The sequence below is a fragment of the Pseudonaja textilis genome, chromosome 6 (genome assembly GCF_049901715.1).
Source record: "Pseudonaja textilis isolate UNSWEBS1 chromosome 6, rPseTex1.2, whole genome shotgun sequence".
Taxonomy (NCBI): Eukaryota; Metazoa; Chordata; class Lepidosauria; order Squamata; family Elapidae; genus Pseudonaja; species Pseudonaja textilis.
The window spans coordinates 49,291,906-49,312,140 of record NC_141995.1 but is presented as its reverse complement, the minus strand read 5'-3'; the positions used below and the strand labels follow the sequence as shown (position 1 = coordinate 49,312,140).

At 41.4% G+C, this 20,235-nt stretch overlaps 1 protein-coding gene across 9 annotated transcripts in view; it reads right to left on the bottom strand.

The window, feature by feature from the left end:
- The window catches only part of SMIM14 (small integral membrane protein 14), a 33,317-nt gene extending 13,087 nt beyond the window's left edge, over positions 1-20,230 (bottom strand). Inside the window, exons 1-4 of one of the 9 annotated variants that reach the window (XM_087936813.1) lie at positions 12,660-12,739; positions 10,562-10,750; positions 9,566-9,658; positions 3,711-3,816 (exon numbers count right to left, since the gene is read on the bottom strand). In XM_087936813.1, coding sequence (XP_087792939.1) covers positions 3,711-3,785 — 75 coding nt within the window. In that variant the 5' untranslated portion in view covers positions 3,786-3,816; positions 9,566-9,658; positions 10,562-10,750; positions 12,660-12,739. Of the gene's footprint in view, positions 1-3,710; positions 3,817-7,803; positions 7,940-9,565; positions 9,659-10,195; positions 10,265-10,561; positions 10,751-11,657; positions 12,740-19,971 lie in introns of those variants that run through there. The other 8 variants (XM_087936809.1, XM_087936810.1, XM_087936808.1 and 5 more) reach the window with 8 other exon arrangements.
- Positions 20,231-20,235: the final 5 nt, after the last annotated feature.

The following is a 20,235-nucleotide window of genomic DNA, read 5'->3' as shown; positions in this document are numbered from 1 at the left end:
CAGCAGACAATCAACTCTTTGCATCCAGAGAGAGAAATATCTGTTGTTACCTAGGATCAAACTCACAGCCTCCTGATTGTGAGAAGAGAGCTCCCTCACCGTTGGGCTATCATGTCACTCCATCATTAAGGTAAGGAGCATCACTTTTAAACAATAGGCTGCAAAATTGAAATAACACCTGGAGAAGCAAGATTTGAGCTCATGGGCTCCCCCTTCTGGACTCGGTCATCCTCAAAACAAATCCACAACTTACAACAGTTCGTTTAGAATTTAGAATAGAGCGAGAAGGGGCCTTGGAGGTCTTCCAGTCCAGCCCCCTGCCCAAGCAGGAGAACCTATACAATCTCAGACATGTCTCTTCTTAACCCACCCCACCCCCCCGTGATCCACTTAACAACTGGGACAAGAAAGGTCATAAAATGGGACAAAAGTCACTTAACAAACACCTCACTTAATAACAGAAAATTTGGGCTCAATTGTGGCTGTATAGTAAATGTATAGTAAGTTACCCAAGAAACTGCCAGCGTGATGCTACTCCTGGGTAGGCATCTTGAATTTGGATGTGAAAATAGTCTGATCCAATAACTTTAGGAATGAACAAGGAACACATGCTAGTATTGTGTTGGAAAAACACATCAATGTGAGCTTCCCAGCAATTTTCATAGAAAAATACAGTGTATTCCATTTTATCGATGTTACTTGAGTAACTGTGGATTAGCATAATGATTAAAAGTCTGCCTGTTGATGACAAGACAGGAGAATTGCTGGGGGTGGGGGAAATACTGTTTCCCCGAAAATATGACCTACCCTGAAAGTAAGTCCTAGCTTGATTTTTACACATGGACCTAATATAAGCCCTCCCCCCACCAAAATAAGCCCTAATTAAGATCCCACCCCACTCAAGAATGGACAGGAAAAAAATAAGCTAGGGTAGGGATGGGGAGGTGGAGCTGCCCTACTACTTACCTTTGGACAGTTGTAGCCAAACCTTGCACACCCTGACACCTGCCTTGCCGGCCCATTTCTTCGGCAGCCTGTAAGGCTGGCAAGGCTTTCCTGAAAGCCTCTGTAGCTGATAACAATCCAGAGCTCTGTTATGGGCTGCAGAGGCCTTCAGGAAAGCCTTGCCAGCTGCAGAAGTTGTTCCTGAAGGCCTCTGCAGGGGGTGACGTGCACAAGTCCCCTGAAAATAAGACCTGGTGCCTTTTTAGTGGCAAAAAATAAAAGACAGGGTCTTATTTTCAGGGAAACATGGTACCAATAAAGGAGAATATTTGTAGCTCAAGGTTGAACCATGGGGTCCTTGCTTTGGTTGTTTTCTTGCAGATGTTTCATTACTTAACTAGGCAACATCATCAATGCTATTTGAACATTAAATCATAAGGACTCTTGGTGGCTGTAGCGGCTCTCAGAACATGTAATTCCTATGGTCGTACGGAATTCTGTTGTATGGACTTTTATTTTGCTATCCCAGAAATGCTAATATGATCAAAGACATTTTTTTCTTTATTTTGTGTGACTTATGGAAGCCTATTTCTATCTTCTGGTATTATTTTTTCTTTCTGGATGTGAAAAGAGGGCTTAAAAATCAAGAAGACCCTCCACAAATAAACAAGTTACCCCAAAGGAAAATATACATTCCTCATTTCTGCAAACACCAGATATGGAGATTGCAACTCCTACATTTTCTTTAAATCAGATCTGAGCCAAAAAAAAAAAACCCAAAACCAAAAAACTGTCATGAGACCAGGCCTCCTGGAAATGGTTGAAGAAGTTTACAGATGTTCCAGGTGTAGGAATGAGACAGTTAAAGCAAGAAAAGGAGAAGTCGCCTTAATCCCCGAAGCATAACGATTACAGCTTATGTGAAAAATCTCACTGCTTTATTTCTCTTTTCAAAAGGCTCATATATAAAATTACAGGAACTAGTAAGACCATTGTAGCAGAACAACTCAGATGCAAAAGGCTGGAGGACTCATTTCTGCCCCCTGCCCCCCAATAAAAATCTCTTCGCACCCAAGATCTGTTTCCTCCTTTAGGAGGTAGTGGCTTGGCAGTTCCTTCCAGAGGTGCATTAACTGACATTTACCCTCGGCGTGTAAGAGGGTATCATACCTTTTGCTGCCTTTCTGGAGACTAAAATGGAACTGTTTCTATAATGCAACCTCCTAGCTAAGCAGTATATAGATATGATATCCTGTTTCCTTGAAAATACAACCTATCCTGAAAGTAAGTCCTAGCTTAATTTTTACACGTGAGCCCAATATAAGCCCTACCCCCAAAATAAGCCCTAATTAAGATCCCACCCACTCCAGAGTGGATGGTAAAAATTAAGCTAGAGTGGGGAATGGGGGTGGGGCTGCCGTACTACTTACCTTTGGACAGGTGTAACCAGGCCTCGTACACCCTGACACTTGCTTTGCCAGACCATTTCTTTTGCAGCCGGCAAGGATGGCAAGGCTTTCCTGAAGGCCCCTGGAGCCGATAACAAAACTCAGGATCAATCCAGAGCTTTGTTTTCGGCTGCAGAGATCTTCAGGAAAGTCTTGCCAGCTGCAGAATAAGTTCCTGAAGGCCTCTGACAGAGATAAGGAGCCTGGGGGTGACGCACACAAGTGAGGTTAGTCAGTGGATGGCACTCCCTGAAAATAAGACCTGGTGCCTTTTTTGGTGGAGATATATATATATATATATATATATGAGAGACAGGGTCTTATTTTCAGGAAAACACGATATTTAAAACACTACTTTGCGAGAAAGGTCAATCTTATAAGACAGTGTCCCCCACTTTCTATTTTGGGGGCCCAACCTGGTGCCCACGGTGGGGGGGGGGGTGTGTGTGGCAGGCGTACACACATGGGCACAGCTCCATTGGATAAGCAGGATTTGAGCTCATTGGCTCCTCCTCACAGACTCGGTTACCTTCCGGACAAATACATATTATAGAATAGGAGAGTTAGGTGGAACCTCAGAGGTCCTCTAGTTCAACCCTTGCTTAGGCAGGAAACCCTATACCGTTTCAGACAAATGGTTATCCAATCTCTTCTTAAAAACTTCCAGTGATGGAGCATTTACAACTTCTGGTGGCCTCAACTTGCAACAGTTCATTTAGTGACTACTCAATGTCAAAATGGCACTGAAAAAAGCAACAGGATCATTTTTTTTCCCACACTTACAACCGTTGATTCAGACTTTCCCGGAAACTGTCCCATATTTATGACGGAAGGATAGATGGCAGCCTTCCAGGGTTCGTGCAATCCCCTTTTTATGACCGTCCGACAATTGGAAAAATCAACTGGAAAGCCAGATTGGCTTAACCACTGCAGGCGTTGACTGAACAACTGTGGCAAGTTGGGACAATATTCTCTTCACTGTCTCGCTCATCAACAGAAATGTTGGGCTCAATTCTGGTCACAATGTCTAGCTTGAAAAACCTCCATTGGCAGCTGTGGGAGGTAGAACATACAGGTATCTATAGAAAACTAGAGCGGGGTGGGTGGCTGTCTATTTGTCCATCTATCCTTCCGTTCCTCCATCCATGCAGGAAAGTGGGAGGAGTCTTCCAAGCACATGGCTATTTGCATTTGACTGCATGGGATGGAAAACCCAAGAGGGGTTGGCTGCCCTTATCCATGAAGATTGGATCTGAAGGCTCTTCAAAGCAGCCCAACTCCACAGGACAAGATTCTCGTCCCCCAGATTATCCTTACCAGGTTGATCAACCTCCTCATGGCGTGCTCTTGCGCGCAAATACACTCACAGGGGTCAAAGCCGCCTTCTGCCATGTTAGGGATGGGCCTGGAGCGTTAATAGACCCTAGGAAGAAACAAAAGGGGATGGATTTAGTTATATATTTATATAATTATTTATATTTATATAATTTTATTTTTATATTCACTTTTATTGGTTCATTCACTGATATCCCGCCTTTGTTTTCACAAATAACTCATGGCGACAAACATATCCAATACACCTTCCTCCTATTTTCCCCATAACAGAACCTTGTGAGGTGGGTTGGGGTGCTGAGAGAGAATGACTGGCCCAAGGTCAGGCAGCTGGCTTTTATAGCTAAGGCAGGACTAGAACTCACCATTTCCTGGTGGTTGACCCAGTCACCCAGCCATCTTTCATGCCTAAGGGAGACTAGAATTCCCACCTTCCGGTGATTAGCCCAAACTTACCCAGCTGGTTTTCATAGCTAAGGCGGACTAGAACTCACCATCTCCGTGTGATTAGCCTAAAGTGGGACTAGAACTCACAGTCTCTTTCTTTCTAGCCTGGTGCCTTAACTAGTCCAAACTCTCTGGCTGCCCAACTCACACATGGTGTATCTGGGCGGTTTAAAACACTAAAAATCAATAAGAAACTCACACACCCCTGGCAGCGACAAATACAATAATACAAGCCCTTTGATCGTCTCTGAATCAATCTGGGATCCCCAAACCCACTGACAGAATTATGTCTTCAAGGACTTTCTGAGAAGGAAGGAGTGGGGTCAACCTTATTTCTGAAGGAGTGACGTTCCAAAGGGAGGGAGCCATTGTAGAGAAGGACAGGATACAAATAAATAAAATACAAATTTTTAAAAATGCAGGGTAATCCTGTAATCTGTAGTTTTTCCATGGGAGTTTGCTAAAGAATAGCCACCTGTATCAGACGCTCCAAAAAGATATTAGAAAAAGTACATGTAAACAAACCTTTATGAAAATTATAAAGGAAACAAGGATGTTACTTTTAGGCTGTACCTCTTTATTTACCGGCTGTTTCCTGCCACACCTGTTTAACTAGTATAAACAAAGGCTTATATTAAGGTAAACACAAAAGTAGAACGGAACGTGGCAATTTTGATTGTGCAATAATTAATCGCACAGATTATGCCTTCAAGTTGCCAAAGTGATCTCAACCGATTCTTAGTAGCAAAAGTCATTTTGGGCTGAACACTATTAGTGGCAGTCCTCAACTTAAAACCATTCATTTAATGACCAAAGTTACAACAGCACTGAAAAAAGTGAGTTGGGACCATTTTTCACACTTACAACCATTGTTGCAGTATCCCCGTCGTCACACAATCAAAATTCAGATGCCTGACAACTACTTCATATTTATGATGACTGCCGTATTCTGAGATCCTTTTTTGTATAGTTTATTTATGTATTAATACTCCAGGGTCCCTAGTCCCATTAATCAAGGTTTATAAGGCTAAGGTTACCACAATGCTCTTGTATGGAGCAGAAATTTGGGGTCTTTACTCAACCACAGTCCCAGCATTTGAGATGTATTTTGGGTGTAGACCCAAGAACATCTGCCACAGCAGTTAGAGCTGAATTGGGAATTTATACTGTACAATTCAGGCATTATCTAAAATTAGAGCTTATAACTACTGGTGCAAAGTTAATGAAATGGAGACTGATAGACTACCCAAATTATGCCTACTTAGAGCAAATAAAACAACAATCACAAATCTCCTGGATCATTAAACTAACAAATTTTGTAAGAAGCTGTGGTCTTCCTATCTCTTATGTAACAGGAGAACAATCTAAAAAGAAGAGTTGCCCAAAGAATTAAGGATATAGATGCACAAACTGATATAGCTATCCTTAGTAAGGTAGGTAACTTGAAATGGTTGAGTAAATACAAATGTACTTTCCAAGTAGATAGCTACTTGAAATCACAAGTCCCAAAACATCTTAGGCAGATATTCACCAAAGCGAGATTTGAACAGCTTGACACAATGGTTAGATACGGGAGATTTCATGTAATACCGGACACTGAGAGTTTCTGCATTTGCGGAACGGCAGAGGTAGAAGACCTGGCTCACATCCTATTTGACTGTTGCCTGTATAAGAGGATGAGAGACAGATATCTTGGTCTATATATCAGACGAAAGACCCACTGAGATACCCATATCAAAATAAGTTACCTTATGTCCGGCCAGAACTTGAAAATAACATTTAAAGTAGCACAATATTTAAACAAAATGATTCGGTTGAGATCTGCATATGTGGGATTGATTGGGGTAGATTGCAAGGGCGACTCTGAAATATAATGTTATTATATTTTATCTATATCTTAAATTATAGTACATTATTACAATTTTATTTTGGATTGTATTTTATTACTATTTCATCTTGAGTCATATTTTATTTAGATTCCATTTTAAATTGTATTTTATCAAGTTCCATTTTAAATAGTATTTTATCAAATTTCATTTTGAATTGCTTTTGTTGACTTTTGGTAACAAATTGTTGCTCGAACTTTGCACTTTGATATGGCCCAAGGGCTAATCAATAAAGATGTCTCCTCCTCCTCCTCCTCCTCCTCCTCCTCATTATTATTATTATTATTGGCAAAAAATACAAACAAAAATAGTAGGAAAGATTGGGGAAGAGAAGAGCATAGGAACAAGGGTTAAAATAAAATAAAGAAAAGGTGTTGACTTCCAACTCTGTTTGGTGCAGTAAAATAAGGTAATAACATCAAACCTCAGCTTTTTACTTTTACATAATAGCATAAACTAGCCATTTCTATAACAACAAACCTAACAGGTAAAACTCAAAATCAAAGTTTCATTTTTTTCCACCTCGAGCACAAAGCCCAGAAGGGGTTTCCAAGGAGAAACAGAAGTAATTGTGTTTTTTTCCTCCTTTAATCAAGGCAGCCAATTTAGCCATCTCTAATTCCATCCATTTTTGCAGCCATTTATCCATTGTGGGAATCCAAGTGTCCTTCCATTATTGCTCATAAAGTAATTTTGCTGCTGTCAACATATATAATCAAAGTTCCATTTTTTCCCCATTTTTTTTGCATTAAACCCCAAAGTTTTATCTTTATAATCACTTAGAGAATCTTCTGTATTAAGATGTGAATCCTACTCCAATATAAAATGGGGCAAACCTCACTTAACAACTGCCTCACTTAGAAATGGGAATATGGGGCACAATTGCAGTCATAAGTCAAAGACTACCTAATATTTGTAACGGACAAAATATTGCAGGCTTGCTTTCTACTGTTTTAAAAAAGTAAAGACTCTGCCATGTGTAAAACAATTTGGTCAACTATCTTTTGCAGGGGTGGGCAATTAATTTCTGTCGGGGGCCACATGGAAAATCAGATCTGCGTTCGAGGGCCGAACCAATTTTATAAAAGGCCATTATAAAGGGCCCATTATAAAATGCAGCAAATTATATATAAGAATATATAATCTGCCGCGCGGCTCGGGGCCAGGCGCGAACGCCCGCGAGTTAAAAGGAAGCCGAAAGTTGCTGGGAAGTTGCTCGGGTTTCCGGGGCTTCCAGGCTTAAATTTTGCACAGGCAAAGTTTGCAGGCGGGAGCGTCTTCCCGCCGAGGAGCGGGAAGGGTTCTGCCCAGAGGGCGGGCGGGCTGCTTGGAGGAGGCGACCCGGCGGCGCTCCGGGTTTCCCCTCCGCTGCGCGGCTCGGGGCCAGGCACGAGCGCCCGCGAGGAAAAAGGACGCCGCAAGTTGCTGGGAAGTTGCTCGGGTGCTGGGAGCAGCGGTCGTGGTGAGCGGCTTGTCGGGCACGTACGCTAGGAGGAGGGCTTTTAAAGTGCCGCCCGAGCAGGACCACTAAGCCGGGAAACGGGGCACCAAGGCAGGGCAAGGCTCCACCAGCAGCGGCCTAGCTTTAGGTGGCTCCAAGCAGCCCGCTTCAAGCAGCCCACCCGCCTGCCAGGCGGAACCCTTCCCGCTCCTTGGCGGGAAGACACTCCCACCTGCAAACTTTGCCTTTGCAAAGTTTAAGCCTGGAAGCCCCGGAAAAAAAAGGGAGATCAGCGGGGACTCACCTTCGGAGAGGTCGCACTCGAAGGTGATTTCGAACTCCCAGCCGAGGCCTTTGCAAAGTTCTTCTTTTCTTTCCTACCCCGAGAGTGCTCCGCACTGTTTTGCAGCTTTGGGGGCTACGTGGCGCAGGGCAATACGCCACACCCAGTGATTTTTTTTCAGGGGCGGGCCGGATTGGACAGACCAACGGGCCGGGTGTGGCCCGCGGGCCGTAGTTTGCCCACCCCTGATCTTTTGGGTGATTAAAAGCTATTTAAAATATTTCAGCAGGAAATTCAACAGCAGATAATTAAGTTCTAAAGTCTATACAGGTTGTCTTCCACTTACAATAGTTCCTTTAGTCCTTTTTGCGACCTTCCGACAAACAAACCAATGAAGCCAGATTTGCGGTGATTCACTTAATGGTGGCAAAAAAGATCATAAAATGGGGCAAAAATCACTTAACAGCTGTCTGGCTTAACAACAGAAATTTTGGCCTCAATTGTGGTTGCAAGTTGAGGATTAACTGTCCTAAAATAACAAAACATTATCAGCAGCTTTGTCTCAAAATGGATGTTTTGAAAATATTATATAGCACCTATGCTAAATATATTGATGAAAGCAGGAAATGAGAAATTTCTCATGAGACAGAACAAACTTTCATTAAAAAACAGTATCTTACGGTAAGATAATGCAAATTATTTGGTTTCAGACAAATGTATCTCATCATGTTGCTGACATTTTAATAGCTTGCACAGTGAAGTGTACAAAAAGATATTTATATTGTGGTTGAAACTATGGACCGAGACAGTTTTCACCCCACAATATTACTGCAGCACTGAAAAAAAAAATCATTAATTGTCCTGACCTCCTTGCAAATAAAAGCTTTAGAATTTGGATTGTCATAGGTTGCTGTCTTTCTGTTCTTGATCTCATCAAAGCCAATCAGCTACGTAAATTGGAAAGATAAAATACAATGATTAGCGTGGGGCTACGGCAACTTTCTTGAAATTCTAACAAGAGGTGTTAAAGCAAATACATTTGCCTAAAATCAAGCCTGAAAAAGAACCCTAACAACATACATAGAACCAGTTTGGTCTAGTGATTAAGGTGCTGGCTTAGAAACTAGGAGACTGTGAATTCTAGTCCTACCTTCCGGCATGAAAGCTAGATGTATCTCTTTCAGACTAATTAACCACACAGGATTGTTGTTGCCGGGACAATTGGAGAAGGAAAGAGTAGTAACACGCTAGTCTGAGTTATCTATAAAAAGAATTCATGCAAGATGCCAATAAATAAATATTAAAGAGTGTGTCACTAAGCCTGCATTATATCGAGGTTGGTGGAGAAGAAATTAGGATATTAATTTTTTAAAATGGCCCCTAAATATTCAATTATACAATCACATGCACAATGTAAAGATATTAAATAAAGGGCTCCTAATGTCAGAACTCTTAATATCCTTAACTGTTAAGCCATCTCTGCATAGTTCAACCCTAAATTGCAAGTATTCTCTTCTATGGGTAACCTTTTGCATTGATAGCAGTTGCAGCCTGTGGCATATGGCTGTGAAGTCTCCATATTTCGAGGGGGGCAGGAGAGAGACAGGGAAAAATCAGAAAAACCTTCCTCCCTTTAAATATTCTATTTTTCTTCCCTGAGGCTTTAAGTCTGTAGACAGGAGCAGGATTTCAAAAGATTTTTTAAAAAAACAAACTGCCCTCCTATCAGCTAAAAATCAAGAGCCCATTCATCTGCCTATCACCCTCCCTTATCACCCCTTACCTCTCTGTCCTTGATAATCCTTACACTGATCAGACTTTCGAAAGAGTCTGTGCAGAAATGAGAACCGCCAGGAACAAAAGCAGGTACATTTTACTGAAAACACAAAGGTTCAAAAAGTTTTTTCCACCTAGCAAGGGTTAGGGTGAATAGATCTGAAGGGTTTGTGACCTACAGATAAAGGTATACAGATATGCCCCACCAATTCAAGATGTATGAAAGGCCCCCTGCTTAAACGATTGTGTGTGTTCTTTTGTCAATTTAACCCCAGTCACAATTACTAACTGGATTAAAAAAAAAAAAAGCTAGATGCAATTTGCATTTGAGGACATGTATCAATTGGATGAGTTAGGGAGCTGAATATACTGCTCTTTATAAAAAAAAAATGTTCCTCTTCTACCTAACCCCCCAAAAGCACTGCCATCAAGAGCAAGGCCAAAATATTGGTCAATCTTTGTCTATTTCTCTGCCATATGTGCACACACAAACCCAGATGTGTCGCCGTAAGACAATTCCTGCAGGTCATAGTCAACATAGAAGGAAACTATTTTGTAGTTCAAAAAAATCTGGAAAGAAATAACTTTTTAATGTCACAGGTATTTACAGGACAATTCCTGATACTATGCACCAAACCTCTTTTTTTGGTCTTTCTTCCTCAAGTGCATATTATGTGCTAATTATTCTTTCCCATCCCTTCCAACTGGTCATACTGGTTTTTTTTTAAACAATCTATAACTGCTAGCATTTCCTGAAACCAATCTCAAAGGGACCTTTTATTATATATTAATTCCAGTCTTCCAGGGGGACCGAATGCCATTACTGATAATGGTAATCAGAGGTAAAAAATGGGAGATAAGTACATTTTTCCCTCCCAGGAATAAAATGCAATGGGAATTAAGAGCAAAAACAGCCAAATCAGAATGAGAAAGGTAGAAGGATAGGATAAAAATTCAAGGGAAGATAATGAACAAAAAAAAAAAAAACAGATCCATTACTGACCACAGGGATTTTAATTTTCTGGACCAGCTTCTATCCATTCTTGAAAACCTTTTCAGCATTTCAAAGCGAGTGGAAAATTATTAGGCAGGAAAAATCCTTCACTGATCATCCTGGAGAGTCAAGATAGTTGCCGTTGGCTACAGCCCAGAAACTTCACAATTGGCTCTGTTGATCAGCTGCAACTTTAGACTTGAGTTTGGGGTGTGTGTGGAGTTTTTTTAAAGCAACAATAAACAGGACATGTCAGAAGCAATAAAGAATTGGAAAGGAAGAGCAAACAGAAAAAAAAAGCAACTAAAGCATACTGATATATATATTTTTTAAAAAAAGTTATCTTCCTTAAGTGGGGAGTTCAGTTCCTCTCTAACTATATTCATTTTTTTACACATAACTGAAGGTGACAAACGTATCTATATGCCCTATCCTTGGCAAGAATATAAAAGTGATTTGCTCTTGCTTTGGTGATTTGTACTTTTCGGCCTAATATGCGTATCCCACATTCAAGTAGGAAGGTGGATCCTTTTAACTTTCTTGAGGTTTATAGAATCCTAGGGCTGGAAGAGACCTGAAAGGTTTTTTAGCCCAACCCCTGCCCAAGGTAAGAACCTTATATCATCCAGGGCAAATATTGGTTGTCCAATATTTTCTTGAAGACCTCCAGCGATGGAGCAGTCACAACTCTGGGAGGAAAGCTGTCCATCTGTTTAATAGTTCTGGCTGTCAGGAAATTATTCCTTATTTCCAGGGTGGCTCTCCTTCTAAGGAGCTTCCACCAGTTTACTTCTTGTCCAGTCCTCGGGTGCTTTAGATTATAAACCAACCCTCTCTTTCCTGTGATAGTCCTTCCAGTATTGGAAGATGCTATTACGTCCCCTTTTCATTAGACTAAACATGCTGGTTCCTTAATAGTTCATTACACAATAATTATGTTTATGTAATTTAGCTTGCAGGCACTTATCTTTGTAGCTGCATTTTCTAAGGCCTCGGCATTTTTTTTTATTTTTGTATTGTGGTGACCAGAATTGATTAACCCAAGTTGGTTAACAAGCAGGGAATATATACTTTCTTCTTTTAAAAAAAATTGAGCAGTGCATACCTATAAAGTCATTTTTTGAGATGTCAACCCCTGACGTGTCCCAGGAGGACTTGAGACAAAAGACCAGTTTTCAAAGTTGTTCAGGCACAAGCACTTCACGGTGGTATTATTTTTAATAGGCTACACCGATTTGCTCTTGCTTTGGTGATTTTTATAAAAAAAAAAACTACACCTGATCATTTGGAACAACTAATAAAATTATATGGGCAGTTTAAAAGGGTTTGTGCTCAGCATGGATGGGAAGTTATGACCCAGGATAAGTTCAATTCTGATAAAGCATGAAGATTTTATCGGTATAATAAACTTGTCAACTCAACATGGACATTACAGAGGGCTCCACCCGGTTGCTCAGTGTATTAAATGGTATAATAACTAAAGGTATTGAATAATAACGATACCTTACTCTCTTTTTTTTCTAGTCAGGTCTGCCTCATCGCGTTTCAAGCATTCTATAGGGAGCAAGGCTACCTGATGACCTCACTGAGCCCACATAAATACATCACTTTCAAAGAATTCCAGAAAGACTTTAAAAAACAAAACCCCGCTTATCAACTCAATTAAGTCGCAAAATAAATCGGAATGCACAGAACAAACAAATCTTAGCCAGTAGAGCCTAATAAACGTCCGGCTGCCTCTCGAGATCGAGCCACGAAGACGCCGAGGCAAAACGCGATCACCGGATTGCAACGCCAGATGATCGCTATTTAACGCGCAACTTTCTCCCCAGCCATTCGTGCAAAGGGATTGCCCCCAAAGGGCCCATCCCTCATCCTATGGATCTCGATCTCTCTCTCTCTCTCTCTGGGGAGCAGCTGGGCTCCAGGGTGGGGAAAAAAAAAAAGGAAGCTGGAGGATCTGGTTTGGATCCAAGCGGCGAAACTTTGTAGGGTCCCAACCCCACCCGTTTGTCTCCTCGCAGCCACTCCGGCAACGGATTGCACCCCTTTCAACCGCAGCCCAAGACTCGGGGTGCTTAAGAAGTCGGAGCCAAACCAAACTCACCAAATTGGCGGCTCGGGGCAATTTTGGCGAGGCTGTGCAGAGAAGAAACCCACCTTCTCGTCTTGTGTTTTGATTGCACTGACTACGTCAGATTCCGGCCCTTGCAAGGAGACCCGGATCTGCCGGCTCCCACCGCCGGGGCGGTGCACGGGCCCAAGCTCCGCCTAACCCCCCGTTGCAGCGGATGCCCCTTCCGCCCTTTAACGGGGTCGCCCCTCGCAGCGTGCGCTGAGTTGGCATTCGCATGCAAATCGGCCGGCTCAGGAAAGGCGCTGATTGGCCCGTTTTGTTTCGACTCTCGGGATGTTTGCTACGCTTCAAAGCGATCAAGCTCGGCTTGCTTTTTTTGGGGGGGGGGAGGGGGCTCCGCCTTAGGAAGAGGGCGCTGGGGTGGCGGGTTTCGCTTTTACGTCCCCGGGGTTGGTGCTCGCTCCCACCGCCGCGGATCGGGGGAGGCGGGTGGGAGAAGGCTTGCTCTGGGGCCCCAACACGACCCCACCTTGCTTCCCTCGAATGCATCGGCCTAAGAAAAACAGCCGAGGAAGGCTTATGGGAGATGGGCGGCGCTAGAAACCGAATTAGCAACGTTGGTAAATGAGCAAAAGCGCCTAACGCGTTTAGTGGCGGGTTACAATAGGCTTGCAAAATTACAGCGGGGGTGGTGGTGGTGGTGTTTGTTGCAATCCACGGACGACTTCTGAATAGCCGCGTACTTTATTTTTTTGCCCGACGTTTAACTGGCATTATCAAGTAGTTCAATGGCCCATTTCATATGCTTCAAATAGTTTTGTTTTGGCTCCTCGACAGGCAATCCTCGACTTACGGCCACAAGTGAGCCCAAAAATCTCTGTTGCAAAGCGAGATCCTTGTTCAAGGCGCTTTCCCCATTTGTGCGACCTTCCTTGCCATTGCCGCTAAATGAATCACCGCAGGTGTTAAGCTAGGAACAGGAGACTGTTAAGGGAACCAGGCTTGATTTTTGCTTATCAGAAGGTCGCAAAAAGGAGATTGCAATGAACACTGCAGCCCGTCACAAATATGAGTCAGTTGCCAAGCGCCTGAATTTTGATCACATGACCATGTGAATGGGTGAAAAGTGTGTGGCCGTAAGTCACTTGTTCAGTGCCAACTGGAACTTTGAACAGTCATTAAATAAGTTGAGGACTATCGCTAGCATCCACTATGGGGAGGGAAATAATATATTTTGGGTATAAATCCCGTGTTAATATATGTATTCTACTACCCTTCATATAGAGCAATGATGACGAACCTGTGGCACGCAGAGCCATTTGTTCCGGCACGCGAGCAACAGGCAAACTTACCTCACTGCACATGTACACACCTCACAGCTGATTTTTGGGCTGCTTTGAGGCCTTTTTCGGCATCCCAGAGGCTTGAAAAAAGCCTCTGCAGGCTTTGCAAGACAAATAATAGGCCCATTTCATCACTTTCTATAATACTGGAAGTGACAAAACTGGCCTATCATTCGGCCTACAAAGCCTGCAGAGGCTTTTCTCAAGCCTCTGGGATGCCGAAAATCAGCTGTGAGGCACAGTGCACGTAAGGGGGGGATTGCGCACATGTGCAGGGGGCATGAGGAGGGTGCACATTGCCTTCTGGGTGCTGGCATGTGAGTGCGCACACAATTTTTGACACAGGAGTCCAAAAAGGTTAGCCATCCCTGATATAGAGCAAGGGTCTTCAAACTTGACAGCTTTAAGACTGGTGGATTTCAACTCCCAGAATTCCTGAGCTAACACGACTGGAGGAGGAATTCTGGGAGTTGAAGTCCACCAGTCTTAAAGCTGTCAAGTGTGAAGACCCCTTATATAGAGATACCCACCCTTGATAAACCTTCCCTCATAATCTAATTTTAAATCCAGATGTTAGTAATTATAGTAATTTACTTATATGCCAGTCCGGCTGCCGCATATATACATTCTTAGCTCTCCATCATGACATAAAAACATAAATGCAGTTCTAGATCAGGTCCATCTAACAACAAAATGATTAGCCAGTGGGATGCATAAGGCACAACACCAAACGCAACAAAGCTTGAATCGGGGTGGCGAATGCATGACCATCAAGAGCCTTAATAATCCCCACCTGTCCAAGGCCCTTTTAAACCTGTCCAATTAATACTCTTTGTAGGGAAAAAAATAATGTAGGTCAAATGTTACATGTTAAAAAATTGCTTTAATCTCCTCCCGTGTAGTTTTATCCAATGATGTTCCCTTTTGGTACTTGGAAAGAAAAAGGCATGTTGGTATTTTCTACTTGCCATATTACAATGCTATATTACAGATAAAAAGCTTGGGATTATTCTGAATAAATCCATATTTAAAATGCTGCTTGAAATGAGGATTTCATAAATTAGGACTCTTCAGTCCTCTGGAGTGCTCTTATTAGTTTAATTAATCCAGTTTTTAATCATAGTTTGGAAAACCTAATTAGTTCTTTGATGATATATCAAACAATGTGGTCACTTGGATCAGTTATTAAATATATATGTGTGGAAATGTGATCACTTGCCATCTGGATCCATCTTATTGATAAATTGCTAAATGATCGCAAGTTTCTATTTCTTCCAATACAGCTAACGTTTTCTTTACTATTTGTAAAATAAGCCTTTGACTGCTCCGATATTATAACTATTGGGTTCTATGGGGGTCTATTTGCAATCTCATCTTTTTTATATCGCCCAGCAGGTATACTTTTGAAATTTCAATTTCCTCACCCCCACAGGCATGAAACATGTTATCTAAAATAAATAAATAAAAAATTCCCAGATGAACAAAACTCTAGCAACAGAATAGTCACTGTATCTGAATGAATGCTGAATCCGTTTGCTCTTTGGCTCTCAATAATTTCATTAAATTCTTACATAATCCAAAGGTCTCCAAGAATGGCATTTGAGAAGTAAAAGACATAACAAGATTTGTTTTGGACTGGGAATATTATGTGGACTCATCCCATCCTATTTTGCACTTATGGGAATGTCCACAAATAGGTGAATAGTTGGGCAAGTGTGTTATCTGACTGAATCCTGGGCACTTTACTTAAGGTCTTTGGTCCTCTCTGAGGTTGCTGTTTCCTGCAGATATTTTATTACCCAAGTAGTAGAACCATCAGTGCTAGAAGGAAATGGAGTTTGCTCTCTTTTTATATACAAAGGCTTGCCTTGTCTTCCCATTTATGACTATAATTGTGTTGCTTGTATCTTTACAATTTACAGTTTTATTTGTTCCCTAGCATGATTTGATTGGTTTTTAGTAACCTATGACTATCACTAAGTGGTGTTGTTGTTTTTTTATGTACACTGACAGCTTATGCACCAAAGACAAATTCCTTGTGTGTCCAATCACACTTGGCCAATAAAGAATTTTATTCTGTTCTGTTCTATTCTGAAAAAACAAGCTCAGAAGAGCACCAAGAACCTCTCAAATATAGCCAATATTTATGAGATTTGAGATGAGTTTGGACCTGTAAATTCACAACACGAATCTGCTGATGGCTAGAAATTTACATTACTGTGACCCTAGAGATTTCCCAAATTGTAGGGTTGTATCAAAAAAAGTTTTAATTTAAAAAAATCAGAAGACTTTTAAACCCATGTTCAGTCTTCAGTGATCAACTGAATTAATATACAGTATCCTGCCAAAGCACTAGAGCAACTACATTTTAGCCCATACTGTATAGTATTTTACTTTTTAACATTATTCAGTAATCTCCTATCAAGAAGTCCGACATACCCTTTCAATTTTTTTCATTTCATTAAAAGAGCCAATCTACTTCTTTTTCTGGGTTTCAAGGGACCAGTTCAGATTTGATCATTTCATCAAGCACTGGAGGATGGCATGCTACAACTGAAGATTTGAATTTGCTAGATACATCTTTTTGTAAATCTTTTGTGTAATTTTGATACTGTATTTAATTATTTTTGAGAGGATATGACTTGGTGATATTTCAAATGAGAGCATTTGAGTACATATGCTGATACCCAGGATAAACAGCAGTGGGAAATGTAGCTATAATCCTGCAGTTGTGATTTAATTCAGCTTTAAATCCAATTCAAACATTCTGGTTAACAAAACACCCTCAAAAGTGTTCCATGCCTTCAATGAGCCAACATTCTCTGTGTTAGAAAAAAAACACAACTTGAAGTTTTAGATTTAGTAACTGGTGGCATTTCTATTACTGGCAATGATTTCAACAAATCATTTGAGGTATCTGTTGATTAATGTTGCAAATTATCTTGGAGGCATTTTGGTTGACTTATGTTAAAGAACTGCTTCAGTGCCTGTATGAAGTGCCCATTCAAAATAATGCCACAAAATTTCAGTTAGATTATTATAGTTAGGGCTTCCAAATTGTGACATTTCTGCTGCTTCAGCTATTCTGGTGGATTTGTGTCTTTAGGTCATTGTTATATAACTTACACTCAGGCTTTCAGTTCATGGGTAGAAATCAACATGCTTCTATAGAATTTCCTGGTACAATCTGGAATGCATTGTTCCTTCCACGGTTGTAAACCATTTGTGCCCTGAAGGTTGCAGGGCATTTTTATTCACATGGTTTGCAGTTGATGGAAGTTCTTTTATTGAAATTTAATGTTGTTCATTCAGGCACTTCTCTCGCTAGTGCCAGAAAGTTCCAGTTTTCTAGCTCCTGTTTTAATATACTGCTGGATTCATTTAAATGGTTTTTAACTTGAGATAAGTGGTCATATATACTTTTGGGAAGCAGTTTCTGCTTTGGTAGCCTTCCATGTTTTCCTTGTGGTGAGCCCATGAAACAATGACGTCAGGCAATACAAGAATAGCCTGAAGATTCTTTACTATCATTATACCTTATTTTGGGAGGCATTTTTTACTGGATGATCACTCCTATAAAGGATAGCAATTGTTCTCATTTCCTCCGTTTAAACTTGGTTGATTGCAGAGTAACAGAGAGCAAAGCCTTTAGAAATGGTTTATAGCCCTTTCCAGTCTCATTATTTCTGTTTTACAAAAAACTGTTTTGATCTAAGCATGCTACATTTCCATAAACCCATGGCACAAAGAGCAATCACCTTGCCAATCTATAAGGATGTTGTTCTTTTAGCACATGAGGCCCCTGTGATCAACATTATTTTGTCATCTAATTGAATGAAATCTGACTCAATTTACTTCCTGTGTTCATTACTGTTACAGATATGACACACTAGATTGTGTAGGCTTGTTTAATCAGGGGCATGAGTAAAACTCAGCTCCCTCAAGTTTTTGGGTTAGGATACCTGATATTCCTCTTTAAGGTTGTGGGCGATGTGGGAGAATGCTTTTCTAATCTGTTCTCCTGGGACAGTATTGTTCTTTTCATAGATAATGTTTCTTCTTTTTCATTTTGTGAAAATGCCAAAGTCATTTTACAGAGTTGAGTTAGATGGACTAGAAATATGAATAAATAATAAGATGAATTTTCAATAACATTGTAGGTCCTGGGATTCCACCTACTTTTTAAACTGTGGCTCTAAGCTGATGCACATTGGATAATTGAGAAAGCTAATTACAAAAAGAAGAAATAATCATGTCAAGTTGTGAGATTTGTTTAGCAAAATTAGGATCCCAAAATTTCATTATCTTCATGTGAAACCTATAAGTACAGTATGGGTAGAGAACATGGAGAAACAGATAGCAATAGCACTTAGACTTATATAAGTCTTTGGTGCTAAAAACTTTGGGTATAATATTGAATTGGAAAAATGGCAAGAATTATGGGAAAGAAATAGGAAAATAACACTTGCCATAGCATACAAATAAAATCTATATAAGATGTTTTATAGGTGGCATCTTCCCCCAGCAAGGCAGGCAAAAATGTTTAGAAATCTATCACCAACTTGTTGGGAATGTAATCAAGAACCAGGCATGTATTATCATATGTGGTGGTCATGTAAAAAACAAAAACAAAGGAGATTTGGCAAAAGATTCAGACATGGTTGGAAGAGATGATTGGACAAATAAAACAGAATCCAAACCAGAACTATTTTTATTAGGAATCCCAAAAAAGAGATATAGTAAAGAAGTGACCTATCTAATATTACATATTATAAGGGCAGCAAGAATGTTTTTGCTCAACAATGGAAAAATAGAGGAAATTCCCTTAGAAGGTGAAGTGATAAAGAAAATACTGATTGGTGCAGAAATGACGTTGGAATTGAAAAATAAAGGTGTCGTGCTCCTGTTGTGAGTCTGAATCCAAGGAGGAAGCCAAACAGCTGACAGTGAGTGGGACTGTGGCTCAGTTGACTGTGAAGAAAAATGGGGAAGGGCAAAGTTCAGCTGGGCAGAGCAGGGAAGAGGTAGAACAAGGGAGAGGGAGTTCACAGGAAGCGCACTCCTTCATCCTAGGGCACACAGGGAGGAATGGAGAAGAAGAGAGCAACGTGGCTTATGGGGGAGGAAAGGGCCCTGATTCCCTTCATTAGCCACACCTTGGAAGAGAGTTTAAGAGATGCATGCTGAGTGCGGCGTCTTCTGGGAACAAACATGAGTTTATCTTGTGTTGACTTTGCTTATCTGTGTCCCTGGAGTCTTCCGTGTTGAATGTCTGGAATTCTTGCTCCTGCCCTGCCAAACTAATTACCTCATCTTGCCTTGATTGGATTTATAGTTAGTTTTTGTTGACAACATTTTGGACTTGAATCTCTGCAGCCAAAGGCTGTTCCTGGGAGAGTTTTTCTCCAGCCCAGAAGGTAACCAGGACATTGGGGGCAAAGTTGGAGCTAATAAAGGGACTCCTACTGATTATCTGACTGTATGGCCTTTGTGCTATGCCCCTTTGGGTCATCATATAAGGTGAGACAGAATATGAGATATGGAATAAATTCTATCAATGGTGGGAAACGGAAAGGAGGGACCCAGAATAAAAACGAGGATTGGTAGAATGGACCGTCGAGGTTACGTATGTAATTACCACTGGATATCATGGACAAGACAAAAGGTGTAAAGTTAGCAGTACAGAAGATGTTATGCTGTCTTTATAAATGTATATGACTGGATAAGCTAACTGTATAAATGTACACAAGATACTAATTTTATAGTTTAGTATGTAAGGCAAAGATGATGCCAGGACGCTCGCACTGTGTCCGATATTTTAATGTGTAATTAATAATAATAAAGTACAGTCTAACACCACTTACTTTGATATTTGTTATACTGAAGGGCCTCATCGCTATTGACACACACAGACAAATAAACGGGCCTGCCTGCCCGCCGGCCGCCTCTTTCTCTCTCTCCCCCCCCCCGCCCCCACTTCAGAAGGCAGTTGCACCCACCTCACTAGGCCTCAAGCCTTCCCCGGCGTTGATGTGTCCCGGGAGACAGGCTCCGAGACCAAGCCGAGGGCTGAAACGTAAACAAAGGCGCCGGCAGTGGCGGATTTCCTCAGTAGAGCCTTCCCGCCCGCCATGAGGCTCGACGGGGGCGAGGGAAGAAACAAACAACAACAACGCTCTTCGGTTTCCCGCAGGGAAGAGGCGCCTCCTCTTTAAATGGCCCTCTCGCGCCAGTTCCCAAGGCGACGTCGTCGCGGGCGAGTG